A 16,846-nucleotide genomic window follows, 5' to 3' on the forward strand; every position below is an offset into this window, starting at 1 on the left:
AGGTGAAAAGACCCCTGTCATGCATGGAGGAGGGAAGCATGAGATCAGTTTTGGGGCTCTCCCCAGGTTGGCATGCAGAGGAAGAGTAGTGCCCAGGATTGGTTGTTTGGTTAAATATTTGTACAACTCACACGCAAATACAATTCCAGAAATTCCAGAAATAAACGATCTGTATACAAGCTCCGAGATCTGCTTGTAGATCTGCTTAGTTGGGGTCATATATAGCCTACTTCCACAATGTAATGCTCTCTGTTTCTCTCTCTGGAAAAGCCCTGAATTCAAATTCAAAAGTACCAAAAAGTACTGATTAATAATATGTTATGTGTAAAGTAACTTTACATTCCCATGGCCCACATTGACATTTTTGTCCATCTGAAACGATTTTGTGCCCGGGACCCCCATAAGAGGAGATTTGTCAAGATTTGAGGGGATGTGGCCTGTGGGAGCAAATACAGGCTACTGAATAGTATACATATCAATCTCTCGGGGTCCAAATACATATTATATAGTATACATCCATGACGATGACAATGTTTGAGATAAAACACCGTTTCAGTCCCACAGATCCAAACAGGAGAAGTCATTCAGTCGTTCATCAGCACACATTTCATAGCTCACATCCTCCATCTAGTGGATACCACCCCGCACTGCAGCCAACATTTCCTTGTTTAACTTGAACTGGTATATGTATCCATGATGAATCCCAGTAAAAAGCCAGTGTCATTGTGTTAGTTAACATGTGGGAAGGTCAGTCACCAACAGTGTCATTGTGTTAGTTAAAGGACTACATCACCACTTTTCAACCTATCTTGCATATAATAGGTCCTCACTAATAATCATGATAAAATGGCACGATTTGTTTCTACTCAGTCTGTGTCTCATAGGAGGGCTGTGGGCAGTTTAGAAACGGTCTTCCAGTGACATCATCATTAGGCAGATTTTTTTTTAAACAAGATTTCTTTACAAAAATGTTTAGATTTTCATTATCGTGAGAACGATGGCTTCCATTTTCGCATTGCAGCTTTTCAGGACTAGAAAGCCTGCAGTTTCTATTAGCTTGTATTCCCCATCGATGATGTCACTGGAAGACGGTTTCTGAACTGCTCACAGCCCTCCTATGAGGCACAGACTGAGTAGAAAGAAATTGCTGCATTTTTTCATGATTATTAGTGAGGACCTATTATATGAAGATAGGTTGAAAAGTGGTGAAGTGGTCCTTTAACCCATGTCTAACCAATGACTAGTCTAAACTAAGTATGCACCCCGTCATAGGGTAGTAAAACTGTGGTGTGTGAAATTTAACCTATAGGCCAAATAATGCTCTGCTTCCATCTACTGAACAGTGTAGTTGTTGATTGTTGTTAAAGTGTAAGACCACTTTTGTAGAGGTATGGGTTGTGTGTTACCTTGCCAGGATGTAACTCCAAGTGTGGACAAGAAATCAAAAATAATTGTTCCAATGATTGGAAATTGATAATTCATATGCTCCTCGTTGACTTACATTGTACGCTGAAACAGCTCTCAAAGTCACTCTTTTAATACATAAACAAACACAAAAGAAACGCTGATTTAGACATATAGAGCATCACCAAAACTCATACAGTTTTATAATAATAAAAATGATAACTTCCTGTTGATTTTGCAAATTTTTTATCATAGATGTTAAAATAATTAGATGCCTCATTGGCCGCTGCAGTTTGTTAGAGCCGGGGCGGAAGTGTGGAAGGCACGCTATGTCACGCTGCCACTCAAGTGATTACTGGCCAATCACAGCACATCTTTTCCGGGACTTATCAGACCCGAACATGCGCTCTGTGACGCACGCTCAGAGCTTCCTCGCGCGGTGCTTCACAAGGAATCTCGGCCCGAGACTTCCCCCCCGAGATTCTCGGGAAAGTTTTGCCCTTCCTTGAGCCATAGAGTATTAAAAGGATAGAGACTAAACTAGCGCGAAGCTCCGCCCCTCCGCTATTCATGTCAGTGGAAGTTGCTCAGTGGCGTTTTGAAGCACCCGGAAGGCTGCCGGAAGTAGGCCTACCGTCTTTTCGCTGATTCAGCGTTTCACTTCCGCATTTGGACACCAAATTTTGGTGTCCAAATGCGGAAGTGCACCCAGAGTGCACCTGGGCTTTACATTGGGCGCTCGGTTGCACGGGGTTTCCTCGTCAAGAATCCACGGGTCCGACTGTAGTCCTTCCTCTTACCACTAGGGACCAGCGCTTCAACATTGGAGTGCCTAGCTGGCCCCTTGCCTTGAGCACATATAGGCCTATATACGCTCCAGAGCCGGAAAGGGCGTGTACCTTTATATGTCTATGATTTTTATTATATCCAGATCTTCAAATAGTGGCTGTACTTAAATATTCAACAGTTAAAGGTTTTATTCTCCTTTACAATACAGGCAGTGGAACTCTATGATAATCAGAACAGTGTGTGTACAATATCAAAAATATAATAAGAAGAGCAAAATTGCAAATAGCACGTACCATATCTCTAAATAAAATACAATACAAACAAATCAAATGTACATGAGTTCTATATAATGTAGGCCTACTTAACAAGAGACTGCACAACCGTGGATTAATTATGTGTTGGGCTTTCCTCAACATCTAAATAACAATGAAATATAGAATGAACAACAAATAACATACTATGTAGATAACATACTTATCATCTTTGGACAAGCACACAAGCACACACCAACTACCGTAATGTACAGAGATAAGGTGCAGATGTACAGACTAGGCTATAGATCATATACAGTGCATTTATTTAAGTGCACTGCTCACTACATTGGAAAGTTAAGGAAAAAGGGTGAAAGTGGTGTCTGTGGGTTTTATAAATGTGTATGCAATAAAAAAATAGCATGAGACTAAATAATAATTACATTGAATCTATTGGAACACACATTTTTTTCCCCCCATTTCTTGAGCAACAGTTTTGCACATACAAGGTTTCCACCCGACATTGGACGATATGTGAACAAGTAACCAACATACAGTAGTAACAGTACATCTGAATATAACACGTAGAACCTCTCTAAATAGGCAACGGCAAGGAAATAAGCAGTACAACCATCTCTATGGGCAATGGGATATACTCTGAAGACTGATTTATACTTGGTTGCACTCTGATGTTAATTTATATACTTTTTTCCCCCAGTCAAAAGTAGTCAACAGCCAAAAGAACAATAGTCGTCTTTGAAATGCAACGGAGTCAAGTCAACATATATATATATATATATATATACACACACAATTAAAAATACAAATACTCAAGTAAAGTACAGAAGTACTTTAACCCATTAAAACTGGGAAAACATCTGTGTCATTTTAGAGTTTTGCATTGGATATAGAAAAAATTGCAGATGTACTTGGCTTGCACGTGCTGCGATCTTGTACATCTGCTATTTTGGAGCACTTTTGAACAATCTTGAAAGTGAGAGAACTACCCTGATTTAAAAGGCATTTGTAGAACGGGCCTCTGGGTCAAAATAATGTCAGTACCCAGGCTTTTATTTCCGTTCACTATACTACGGCTCAAAAAATGAAAGCCTGGAGGAACGTGAGACATTTCTCTGTCTCTAGGAGTGAGAGTGAACTCTTGAGTGAACTACAGTGCAGAGGGGCGCGTCGCTCTCAATATAGTGACGTCATATTTCTTCCGCTGTTTTCTACCAGGGAGGGGAGGGGCGATGGGGGGTGCAGGGAGGGGGGCTCTGATCGGTGAACCAATATTTCTCCAGCGCTTGGCTCCATGCGTGCCCGCCCCTCTAGATCAGAAAGCACAGTGGCTGGGCCAGGCTAGTATACTTTGTTAGCCCATTCTGAACGGGAACCCATTTTGGTGTTAGCATCATGTTATGCTTTAGCTATTGAAAAATAGCAGATCTACAAGCTCATAGCGCGCCACCGAGTGGCGCGCTACGAGCTTGTAGGTCTGCTATTTTTGAAAAATCGAAGAACGACTGACATTTTTAGAATCTGATCTCAGGTCAGAATGGGTTAATCAGACCAGTGTGTGTCCAGTGGAAACCTTGTATGAATCTGATCTCAGGTCAGAATGGGTTAATATCCACTATCCACCGCTGGCGCTATACATCTGATGAGCGCTCCGTTGCGTTGGAGCCGTGCGAGGCCGAGGGCGACGCCGCACACTGTGAGAGAGCGTCCAGGGCAGCTTCCAGATCCTTCCACTGGTCAGTGGTCGGGGTCCACGCTGGTTGGCCCCCGGGGGCCCCCGAAGCTTCACACCTGAGGGAAGGGGGGGGGGCATTTTGACAATTTACTTGACGATTAATTAACCACTTGAACCCCAGCACAGGGTACAGTCACATTCGTCAACGGAACCTACCTTTAATTTTGTAGATTTGCTATTTTAACAATATTTATCTGTGGAACCGAGTCAAACTAAATTGAATGCCTCAATTTATACATTGCAAGTGCTTGTGAGGGTGGGGGGTTCCTAGTTCAAATGTGCTCATTTTGGGGGGGATTACGGCCTAAAAAGTTGAGAACCACTGCCACCATGCTATTTCCAACAATTCTTGAAAAAGATGTAATTCATATAGATGAATGGTGACGATTTTATGCAAACAATAATTGCGATCAGGTGATTGTGTAATGAGTGTGACAGGCGTATACCTGCGGGTCCTGAATGCGTCATTTTCCAAATCAGAGTAATGTGGAAGTTGATCCGGTGCTGCTGCGTCATGTTCCAAATCAGAGTAATGTGGAGGTTGATTCGGTGCTGCTGCATGTTCCAAATCAGAGTAATGTGGAAGTTGATCCGGTGCTGCTGCATGATCCAAATCAGAGTAATGTGGAGGTTGATTCGGTGCGGGGGGGGCGGAGGGGCCGGGGGCCGGCAGGATGACTAAGGGAAGAATGACCTCTGGGTTGGATCTGAACTTCACTTTCAGACACACCTGCAAAAAGAAACAAAACACTGATTGGTTGATATAGTTCATTCGTTGGTCGGGTAAAGAAACCGAGAAAGAACTAGAACTGCACTCTGTCGAGTGCTATACTGTCCTACTGTCTACATGTATGTAATCTGACACCAATGCCATATTCAAGCACAGATTAATCATTACGTCATACGCTGCCACGGGACATACGCATCGGAGCGCCAGACAAACAACATTACTACATTATACAAACCAAAGGCATGGCTCCCCCATATCTTGCAAGTATGATCGAACCCTACAAACCCTCCCGCGCACTCAGATCAGCTAACGCAGCTAGGGAAGTTGGAAGTACCCTCACTAAAAACGCCGGGACAACGCTCCACACGTCCCAAACTCTTCTACCTTCTGGCTCCAAAACTACGGAATGCACTTCCCATTACAATCAGAACTGCAGCCTCACTCCCAATCTTCTGCCGTAGTCTGAAAACCCACCTTCTCAGACTCCATCATGGCCCGTAGCTTACCCTATACCCCCTTAGATAGCACTTTGGTAGACTTAGATTTTATACAGACTGCATTTGATACTTAGCATGTTATGTAGACTAGAATTGCATTGTATATGTAGTCACAGTACTTTCTAGTATATACGTATGTATAGCATAGTATAGTTTATATTTATAGTTTCATTATATAGATATTCCACTGTTACGTTCTTAGCTTACGCATTGTTCATGATAACTACTTTTGTGGCATGACAATGTGATGTATTGCCATGCTTTTTGTTCTTGCTTAATGTAAGTCGCTCTGGAGCGTCTGCTAAATGCCTAAATTGTAAATTGTAATCATCCATCCATCTTCATTCGCTTATCCAGAGTCGGGTCGGAGGGGCAACAGTTATTATCAGGCCCGGATCAATGGGTACTTTCATTTCCGGTTTCCCTGCTTGGAGACAGACATTGTAAGGAGCGGATAATGTTAGCAGTAGCTCACATTGTTTATCTTTTGCCAGAAACGTTAACATGTTTGTAACATGCGATACAAAATCACACCGAACCTCTGATGGATGATGATCACCACGTACAGCGCCGATATCTTTCAGAGATAATAACCAAAGAAGATCCTACTTTGAATGGGACCCTATGGGACGCGCGCGCACGTATCCTGGTGCTGGGGGTATGCAAGGTGTTTCCTAGCAACCTGGCCAGTGTTAAGAGTGTATTTTCTGCTAAACCGTTTCATATAAATGTATGAGGTATCTCGTACTTAGAAGACAACAGGTGCAGAGGGGAAGTACAAGAAATCTCGTACTTCGCATAGAAAGAGTTTAAGTATCAAACAAAATGATCAGATCTACTTGTGTGTGCCACTGTAGCATGAGGCCTGGTGGTTGTGTATCAGTGGGTGTAATGTAATCCAGTAATGTAATCCATGGGGCCTGGTGGTTGTGTATCAGTGGGTGTAATGTAATCCAGTCACTCCCTGGGATTCCTCTGAGGCCTACTGGGATTCCTCCCCTATTGTTCTATCCTATTCTCTGAACTGTGTGACTGTGCGTGCGTACGTGTCAGACCCGGTATATACGGTATTTCACCTTCAGCCAGTATTCAACCTTAATAATCTTGCAGTTGAGGATGGACGGAGTGATTTGAGGCGGAACGGTGATGGTCCTGGTGACAGTCTGGTGAGTCTGGGCCGGGATGACGTCCCCCACCTCTTCTAGGACAGCCTGGATCTTGTGCCGGGTCTGGTGGTTCTCCACAAGGAAACTGTCCCCTCTGTACAGATGGTACAGCAGCCTGGTGTCGCCAGAGGAGTCGTTGCGAACGGAGGCCACCACGTCCATCCCCTCTCCTGCAATATACAGACCAGAGCTAGGATAACCTTCATCGCAAAACCGTCAAGTCAAATTTATTCATATTCACATTTTTCATATAGCCCATAAGTCTTTGCGTTTGTGTGTGTGTGCATAAGTTCCTCTTTCTCTTGCTGTGTTGCCAGTTTTGCAAGAGAAACAAGTGGCCAGGTCTATGAAAACAAGCACAAATGAATATAGCTGATCTACAAGCTCACAGCGACACATTGTGAGATTGTACATCCGTTATTTAAAAACACAATGAATTGAAATATTTTGAATATTCTTTTAACATTTTAATAATAAAGGCACAACATATGTTCAGATGGATGTCTGTGGACAATTACATAGTATTTATCTGGGGTTCCTTGATGTGAAGAAATGTGGAAGCAAGCCCAAATAAGCAATTACTATACACTTTGGAATCAAGCCCAAAAAAACCAGCAACCAGCGACTACCAATAATTTATTTGCAAGTGACTTTACAGAAAAAAACAAGTCAAAGGTCGCTTATAATAAGCAGACGTGGCAACACGGCCTGAAGGAAGTAAAGCACAAGGAGTACAACGTACAAGGAGCGCCAGTACGTTGGCGGGGGAAATGTGGATAGCATATAGGCAGTGGTTCTCAAACATATTTTGGCTCAGGTCACACCTGTAAATAACTTTTCCATCCAACGGCACCGGCTTACCCCTTGATTACATTTTGTCATATTAATGGTACATAAATACGTAAATCTTTCCCCCCAAAGATATGGTATATCAGAAGGAAAATTGTAGAGAATATTTGTTTCCATTAGGCCAGACTGACAATAACTTTTATACCTGGCGTTTACTGCCACTTAAACCCCAGCTTTCCTATTGGGAGGGGGAGGGGGGGGGGGGGGGGGGGGGGAATTAGCCACGCTCACAACACGTTTAGCACCACCTGTATCTGACATGTAGCTCCGTTTTACCAGGCATAGAGGGTCTAAGTGGTTAAACTGAAGTCAAAGTGACAATTGATGAATTCCAAATATGATTAATTAATATGAGGCACCGCTGTGGACTTGCGTCCTCCGTAAAGGCAGCTTCACCGCAAACAGCAACGCAAACAGCCAGCGTCCACTGCTGAGATCACCTATTTTCTGTCATCTGCAGAGATGCCTCTTGCCAGAGCTGACAACATCTTGTCTGGAGCCAGGCCAGCAGCTATAGGCTACTCTCGCGTGATTGACCAACTGATCAAAATTGAATATTCGAAGTCATGCGATGCTGTGAGTGAAGGGACAGCTTGCGCTCTCCAAAAAAAAGCCCAGGAGACTCTCACCTTGGCAGTAGCCCGTCTTGTCAATGTTGACGTGCATGGCCACGGAGCCTGAGGTGAGGAGCTTCATTTGCTTCTCCGTGGACCTTCGCTGTGGAGTCTGGAAGTAATACACAAAGTAATACAGCCACAAAGCACACATTAACGCCGCAGTTTATTATCAACATCAACTTATAGGGGTGGGCGATATGACGATGAATATCATCGAGATGATACAACGTCTCCATTACATGCCTTTTCAGAGATCTTGTATATATTGTGATACCGTGAATTCACAGTTCTACAACCTAGTATATAACAGTTCTTATACTTCTGTAAAACGATGGTTTCATTTGCCAAACATAATACATGTTTTGGTCTAAATGGTCTGTTAGTCTTTTTTCTTTTGGTTTTTGTTTAATACCTTGTACGTATGTATAGGTGGTTGTACTGTTACGTAACTTGAAAAAGAACCATTGTGATAATGTTGAGGACCGTGATACTGCTTGAAAAGTAATTGTGCCAAAATGTCACTTTCACAGTCCCAAAGTGCCATTTTCACAGTAAAAAGGCCTGGTTCACTTTTGCTTAGCTTAGTCTGTAACTTGAAAACTATGTACCGTATGGCCCTATAAACTGTGTTGGGATGAAAGCTAGCCACTTTGAGCAATGTGGGAAGTGCTGGGGCAGTTTGGGACAACAGGGCCAAAATGTCACTTTCACAGTCCCAAAGTGCCATTTTCACAGTAAAAAGGCCTGGTTCACTTTTGCTTAGCTTAGCCTGTAACTTGAAAACTATGTACCGTATGGCCCTATAAACTGTGTTGGGATGAAAGCTAGCCACTTTGAGCAATGTGGGAAGTGCTGGGGCAGTTTGGGACAACAGGGCCAAAATGTCACTTTCACAGTTGTGATCTTTCCATATCGCCCACACCTACATGATCAACTTCTTATTAACATATATTAGTAACATCAACATCTTATTATCTTATCAACGGAGACGGAAAGGAGGACAGGCGTCAGGCGGTGTAGCACCTCAGCCAGCACATACCGTACATACATACATACCATCAGTTCGTGGATATTGCTGACCACGGCTTTAGGGACAAAGTGGAGTTTGGTCTTGGCATTGCTGTCCATTCTCATGGACCTGCTCAGGTTGGCTTCCAGGGCGTACACGATTTTACCAAATTGACCACGGAACGGTGGTGGCATGTCCCTATAGTCGAAAGGATGAGAGCTGTGAGTTATCTCACGTCAAATAAATTACAACTTGATCCACAGACAGTCCACTTAATATAGGAATGTATATATGCAATTCACACAGGGTGAAGATGGGTGGGCCACGGACGCTTTCATTATTTTCAAATGGGCCTTGAACAATATTATTTTATTATATAATGTATTAGTTTTTAATAGTTTTTTTTTAATAAGACATGACAGACAGCTACATCAACAATAAACACCTAGAAAAGCAGTTACTGCAGTAACTGCATCGCTGAAAACCTGCAATGTATACCGTATGTGTACAGTAGAAAATTCCCTCTATAGGTCTATAGGTTTTAATGCGTTGTTAGCAACGCTATGCATTCCGTTGTTATAACCACAGATAGCACCTCTCCATGCGAACCTAGAAAGATCTGACCCTCCGTCGTGCAAAATCTTTTACGAAATAAAAATGTACAAAAAGAAAAATACAAGCCCAAATACGTGCATAAAGCTGGACATGTTGAAGTTTGAACTAGAGTTCAAGCACAAGTAGGCCATGTGGAAGTAGTCAGACAGACGCCAAAGAAAATACACTTTAGAGAACTATCGTGTGCTCGCTGGAGCGAGCACACAAACACCAGACTATAATGCATAATAAACGTGAGTTACTAACCTATCAATCAATCAATCAATCAATCAATCAATCAACTTTATTTGTTCAGACTCAGGGTCCAATAAAAAACAGACATAACATAAAACACTACATACAGAGAAGAAACACCCCTAACCCATAAAAACATCAATTTTCAATGTATTTCTCTGTCAGGTGAAAAGAAGCAGCTTGGACTCCTCATGCATAGAAGGAGGCATGAGGTCAGTCCGCTGCCCCCCCAGGTTGGCAGAGGAAGTGTAGCGCCCAGGATTACATTAGATAATTGGCACTGGGTGAAAAGAAAACTGGGTTACAAAATCGTGGGATAAAAATTTAAGATTAAAAAAAACATCAATTTTACAATAAACATTCATACCAGTGCTTCCAAAAAGCAGACCGGTACCTAGTGCTACTGAAGCTGGGGTTACATAGCAGCATAATTATACAGTTTTGAGACTCATTGAGCCGACACATAAATGTATACATTAAGTTTCTCAGTAAGGCATGAAAAGTGTATAATCCCACACACTACAGAATAACTCACTTGCACTGCTCCACCTTGGTTTTTTTCAACAATATCCGCATGCAATCATTATAGGCAACCTGCAGTTTATACATGCTTGCTTTCTTAAATTTAACCCACAAGGGGGCGGTATAGAGGGGAGTGCAGTATGCTCTGAAGAGATTTACTTTAACCTCAGGTGAACATGAGTGGAATTTCCTCCCAAGCATGTTTGCCTGTGAGCATACAGTATATACGGCGCTGCCTATACAGGTCCTCTTCATCAGACAGTTGGTCAGTTATCACATGTCCCAGATATTTATTGTAGGCAACCACAATACAACAGTTGGACACATAAACAACGGGGCCTGTACAAAGCAGAGCAGTCAGACAGCAGAGTCAAGATGACCCGTGATATTACAAAAGGATATGTGTAGACCTACTCGAATGATGCTAAACTGTCCTGTTTGTCCATGTAGTGGTATAGCCTATCAGTGATACAAACTCATTAAGCGAGCCATCTAGTGAAACAAGGAACGATAGAAGTCTTCCACTCTGTTAAGATTAAGTGCACCAAGCGCAATAGTCTGTTGTTGCTGACCCATGCAGGCTGCTAGCCTATGATAGCCTGGAACTCACCTATGCTTTTTATGGCATAGGCAGGTGTCAATTTAACAAAGGTGCGGACGATCAACAAATCAGCAGAGAGTGAGCAATGTTTGCGCTACTCTATGCCCAATTGAAGTGGACTCAGACCCAGACTTTTTTTTCCCTCCCTGGAAATGAAAACGTCTGGGGTTTCCGAGGATAAGCCTATGAGGTTGAGAACCATTGGTCTACTCTACCTCCACTGGAGGAAACTTACTGGTCAAGAAACTGAAAGGTGAATGGATAGATGTGGCAGCCCGGGGGAACAACACTGCTATCTGGAAAACAATCAAACTGATTAGTATTATCACCAGAGTGGTTCTCAAAGTGAGGTACGGGGACCCCAAAAGGGTCCTAGACCCTTGTGGGTTCCCGGCTATGTAGGAACCAAATAGACCCCTTACAGGTCTATAAACTCCTGTACAGTGTGTGTGTGTGTAGGCCTACAAATGGAACCAAATGGACCCTTATGGGTGTGTTTGATTGATTGATTGAAATATGTATTAACAGTTTGCAGAATTACAGTACATTTCAAGCACAAACTCAATACAAGACTGTTAAGTGGACGACCCAATTACACTTGTTTACAAGAGGGTCCACCATGTTCAATTCATCAAAACATTTAGAAACACTATATTCTATATAGTCCCGGCCCGGAATTTTCACCAGTGAGGGGGATAACTTTGTAATATGCTATTGGCTGTTTGTATTCTTTTTTGGAAAAATATAAAAAGATACTCCTGTGGAAAGGCTATATTATTTTACTTATATTGACCCTATAAACAATTTAGTATCATTTAGTATATGTAAGGTTTTGCCCATGCACTCAAATGGTACCTCGTCAGATAATCCCCACATATCCTACAACAACTTCTGTGAACAGACTTCACTGTAGTAGCTTTTCATAAATTATATTTGTAGGCCTACTGCTGTCATGAAAGTTTATAGCCTCTCCCACCCCTGACTGGGGAAAGTTCTGGGAGGAAAACGGAAACGGGGTGAGTTGTCTTGACTAATCGGCTATACCACAATGGGGGTCCTTGAAATTAAAACATTTGAGAAGCACTGATCCCAGACATTATTAATCATTTCAGATTCATAGCAACAAAACGGGTTACAATGTTGATGTTGGACTTCACTTCACTTACATGGTCTCCCACACTCATCCATCAACAGTAGCGCATATAGATCTTCTGAAGAAAAGGAAGCAATACAATTAATTAATTAATATTTCAATGTGAATTAATATTATATTTTGATGGCTTTGGTGCTTTTATTCAAGTAACATTTTCAATGCAAGGCTTTTACTTGTAAGTGTTTCTACATTGTAGTATTTGAAACTTTTTTTTAAAAAATAAAAAAAAATTAAACCAGTGATACTCAACCCTTATTTCAGGCAGTGACCCCCCTGCCCCATAATTAATTAAAGCAGAAATAACGTGCAATTTAAAATGTTTTTTTTTTTAATAGTTTGTCTATGTCCCTCAAAGTTGTTACTTGTCACGCCTCGCTCCTCTGCCTTTGAATTTTAGCATTGACTCATTATTATTATTATTATTATTATTAATATTAGGTCCAAACCACTGGACTGATATTTGGCTTGACCTTAATGCTTATGTGGTTGATGTTCTGTATTTGCTTAAGTCAAGAAAGGAAGTTGTTGTTACTATTCTTGCCTTTGTACTTGTTTACTAATACTGCAGTCTAATGTTTACTAATACTGCAGTCTAATGTTTACTAATACTGCAGTCTAATGTTTACTAATACTGCAGTCTAATGTTTACTAATACTGCAGTCTAATGTTTACTAATACTGCAGTCTAATGTTTACTAATACTGCAGTCTAATGTTTACTAATACTGCAGTCTAATGTTTACTAATACTGCAGTCTAATGTTTACTAATACTGCAGTCTAATGTTTACTAATACTGCAGTCTAATGTTTACTAATACTGCAGTCTAATGTTTACTAATACTGCAGTCTAATGTTTACTAATACTGCAGTCTAATGTTTACTAATACTGCAGTCTAATGTTTACTAATACTGCAGTCTAATGTTTACTAATAATGCAGTCTAATGTTTACTAATAATGCAGTCTAATGATAAAACCAGGCTTGTTTCCATTCCATGCCAGCTTGGAAAATCAACAATGGTGGACATTGTAAACAAAGTGGAAATGCTAATTTGGAACTGAAGCCTGAAGGAGAGGAGGAATTATACAAAGTAGGGTGACATTGATGAGTCTGACATCACCATGAGGACAAAATAAGTTGAGCTGTTCCTGAGAGCAATTTCCATTAAAGCACCTATAATATGATTGTTCAAAATTGGTTATTTGTGGGGATAGAAAACACACAATAAATGGAAAAAGTTGAATTTTATGTTATAGGTCTTTTAACATCATATGTGAACCAAAATCATGTGGGGACCCCCCTGCATGGGTCACGACCCACGGGTTGAGAACCACTGAATTAAACCATTCTGGTGTTCATTTATTATGTTATGTATGAGTGATTGAGTCGCGGCTAAATCAAAGGAGTGTGCCCTGGATTTGCCCTTATATTAATTTGCCGTCATCGCAGCCTCACTGACTGTCCATTCCAAATCAAAACAATTTAAAAACAATCACTTGTCAACACCTCTAAAAAAATAATAATGCCATACCTTCCTTTGGCTTTCGGTCTCGAACATAAAAGTTCTTAGAGAGTAAGTAATAGTCCGTAGCGAAGCATAACGTGGTGCTCCTGCCCAGCTTCTCTTCCCACTTGACGACAGCTCTCCCCGTGAACATTATGCTCAGAGTCTCTACGCGAACCTCCTTGCCCACGTCCAGAACGATCTGGCCCGTGAGAGTGTCTCCCCTGGTGAAAGTGTCGCTTTCATTCAAGCGATGGTGTTGGATCGTGAAGTTCTTGATTGTGCCCGGCATTTTGTTTCTATAAATCAAAGTTCCCCCCCCCCCCCCCCCCCGGCTTCCTCCCAGAAGGAATCAATCTTTATCCTGTATCTCAACAACAACTTTATTTATAGTGGTGTGATCCCATAGCCCGAAGGAACAATGGCACGCTGTGATTGGTCAGTTGGTTGTCAGGGGCTGCAGGGTGGGCACCATTAGGTCGGCACTGGGCAGACTGTCTGGGCAGTGGGCACCCGTGGCAGCTCTGCAGCTGCCAATAAAGACTCCAGAGACTAACAATAGAAATAGAGGGTATGCACATCCTTAAATCCTGGCACATCGAGTGGCTAATCGAGTCGCAAAGCAAACATGCAATACCAACTTTGTTTAACGTTGTTTTATGCAATCATATTGGACTTTTCTGTTTTGATGCATGGGTTGTCAAGGCCAGAAAGTAGTTTTTACCCCTCAGTAGGCACATTCCTGCATAACTTCCAGGTTTGATGATGATGTCACGCGCATACGCCTCTATAGCCTATATACATATTATTACCCATGCAGCGCTGATCACCAAACATTTACTGTACCTTGGCCGGTGGCCAACACCGACATACCCAGTCGATCGCAGTACTTGCGCCTCTGCTTGCGCAAGTAATAAAAGTATAGTTGCACCGCTCAGTTCACACAGGTGTGATGTTTAGAAACATTTTTAACAACTGCATTATCTTGTATGTGTCACGTTATCAGTCTGTTGTATACTTTTATTATGTAGTCTTGTCCTAGTGTTTCCTGTTTTCCCTAGTTACTGTTTGTTCTGCCTGTCTTGTCTCACCTCCCTGTGATTACTAGTTTTCTCCACCTGTGTCCTGTTAGTCTCCCAGCCAATACCAGTGTTGATTGTTGTTCTGTTGCACCTGTGTCTAGTCTTTATAAACCTCCCTGTGTTCAGTGTTCCCTTGTCAGATTATAATTCATTGTTACTGTGTTTGTCCTGCTACACTTTACTGTGAGTTTATGTTAATAAATATATTGGACTGCATCAGTTTGCCTGCTTGGTTCTGCTTCTGGGTCCTCACCTGACACACCGTGACAGTATGGGGGTATCCCTGCCCTGGCACAAAATAGTTTCAGATGGGGGTCCATGCATGCATGGCCAAAAAGCATATTCATCCGGGGGTCCTTGATGTGAAAACGTTTGAGAACAACTGGAATACACAACAATAATAGGCCTACAAATAATATTTTCAGTTAATTGGTTCAAATCAATTAATTCAAATGTCTTTATGAAAGTCATAATTCAAATGTATAGACATTTAACATCATTTTACACATTAACAATACTCATGATAGTAATATTTGTCAGGTTGGGACGGGTGTGGGAGTGGGCTCTATATAGGAGTGGCCCTGCAGTTATGTATAGCCAAATCAATAAGTGTCAAGAGGGTCACGGGGCTATCGCACTTGGGGCTATTGCCCTTGTCCATATAGAAACACACATATTAACTAAAAGGAGACATTACTTATAGAATTGCTGCTCCTTATTGTAAAGCGCCTCAACACCATTTTGCCCTATGACGGGTCACTGCCTGGTGACATTTATGGTTCCCTTCATTGTACACTTTATGGCAACGCAGGCTTATCCTCTCTATCTCTGAGAGGCATATATACATAGTAAAGCATTTATATGTTTATTTTTAAAGCCCTCTCTGGGATGTTCTAGAACCGTATACCATTACCTATAGGCTGCAGACCCGCTCGTGTGACTTCCTGATGCTCAAGGTTCCTTCCATTCAGGGCAATGCTTTTCAACAATTTTGCTTTGTTCAATTATTTAATATTTTTGAGTGTTTTCTCATGTCTTCTGATTCATGTAGCCTATACTGCATTTGTGCTTATGTTGATGTTGGTGAATGTGAATGTCATCTCTGTTGATGATTGTGTCGGCTACATTGAAAATGAGGGCCTGAAGTGAATTAATTAAACGGAAGCCCGATATGGGGAATCAGTATATATAGGGCATAGGCCTATACCATGATGTTTGATGTCTGGGGACTGCAGATGGAAATAAGCAAGTTTTGCTAAATCTGGTATAATTACACGTGACTGCACATATTAATGTAATGTTCATCAATATACACTGTCCCGACCAAAAGAACAAAAAAAAAAAAAAACTGTAGGCCTACTCTGAGCTGATAAAGGTTATTATTATGAATTGATGATGACTCACTCCCTGTGCTAGTGTGTTCTCTCTCTCTCTCTCTCTCTCTCTCTCTCTCTCTCTCTCTCTCTCTCTCTCTATCTCTCTCTCTCTCTCTCTCTCTCTCTCTATCTCTCTCTCCCCCTCTCTCTCTTGGTGGGGCATTTCCCCCTGTCGTGCCCATGCCTAGAAGAACCATGCCGACTTCACACCGGCACTGCCCAGGGCTGCCAACATTGCATGGACCATGCCATGCACTGTGGGGAAACTTATTTCACAGAGTAGATGTAATGGTGAATTTTGGGAATTTGATACTTTTATCAGGCTTGCTTTACTATAGCTTTGGAAATTGATGGGTATACCTACAGTTTCAGCCATTATAATGCAACTAGCTGGAAAAGAGACAAGAGAGCTTTAAAAACAGAAATCCAACTAATTTAGGGGACTATTAAACCATTTGAACACTATTCCTGCCAATCACAACGTTGGACAGGGTCTCAATTTGTGGGTCTAGGGGTCCTCCCCAAGAAACCAGTTTTAACATAGGCCTATCGTTGCTGTTGGGAGCAAACCTCCTAACTCCATAAATCAGTGCTATTGAATACCCTTTACGTCTGTGTGTTGCTTCGGACAAAACCTCTTCAAAATATAAGGTTTTATTAATTTCCTGAAAAATGTGTATTTAAATTTTTCATTTCC

General features: G+C 41.7%; 1 protein-coding gene across 2 annotated transcripts; it reads right to left on the minus strand.

Annotated features, from left to right (window-relative positions):
• Nucleotides 1–2,260: 2,260 nt before the first annotated feature.
• On the minus strand, nucleotides 2,261–14,047 carry LOC308316534 (arrestin domain-containing protein 3-like). 2 transcript variants are annotated; one of them, XM_080765200.1, is made up of 9 exons: nucleotides 13,719–14,047; nucleotides 12,204–12,248; nucleotides 11,273–11,333; nucleotides 9,113–9,263; nucleotides 8,069–8,165; nucleotides 6,501–6,760; nucleotides 4,706–4,927; nucleotides 4,644–4,657; nucleotides 2,261–4,253 (listed from the first exon to the last, which is right to left on the minus strand). In XM_080765200.1, exons 1-9 carry the CDS (start codon nucleotides 13,981–13,983, stop codon nucleotides 4,094–4,096), a joined length of 1,275 nt encoding a protein of 424 aa, XP_080621326.1. In that variant the 5' UTR covers nucleotides 13,984–14,047; the 3' UTR covers nucleotides 2,261–4,093. The 2 variants fall into 2 exon arrangements, with proteins under 2 accessions (XP_080621326.1, XP_080621325.1); XM_080765199.1 differs by having other exon boundaries at nucleotides 2,265–4,253; nucleotides 4,644–4,927; nucleotides 13,719–14,044.
• Between the last annotated feature and the right edge of the window lie 2,799 nt (nucleotides 14,048–16,846).

The sequence above is a fragment of the Protomyctophum bolini genome, assembly GCF_963924005.1.
Source record: "Protomyctophum bolini genome assembly, chromosome: 6".
NCBI classification, from domain to species: domain Eukaryota; kingdom Metazoa; phylum Chordata; class Actinopteri; order Myctophiformes; family Myctophidae; genus Protomyctophum; species Protomyctophum bolini.

Bases quoted from the DNA above. Each gene is read 5' to 3' on its own strand.
- LOC308316534 (XM_080765199.1), bottom strand. From the start codon at position 13,983: ATGCCGGGCACAATCAAGAACTTCACGATCCAACACCATCGCTTGAAT. The intron at 12,249-13,718 runs GTATGGCATTAT...CCTTTTCTTCAG, and splicing joins AGACCGAAAGCCAAAGGAAG to AAGATCTATATGCGCTACTG. The intron at 4,254-4,643 runs GTATACGCCTGT...CCCTTCCCTCAG, and splicing joins GACGCATTCAGGACCCGCAG to GTGTGAAGCTTCGGGGGCCC.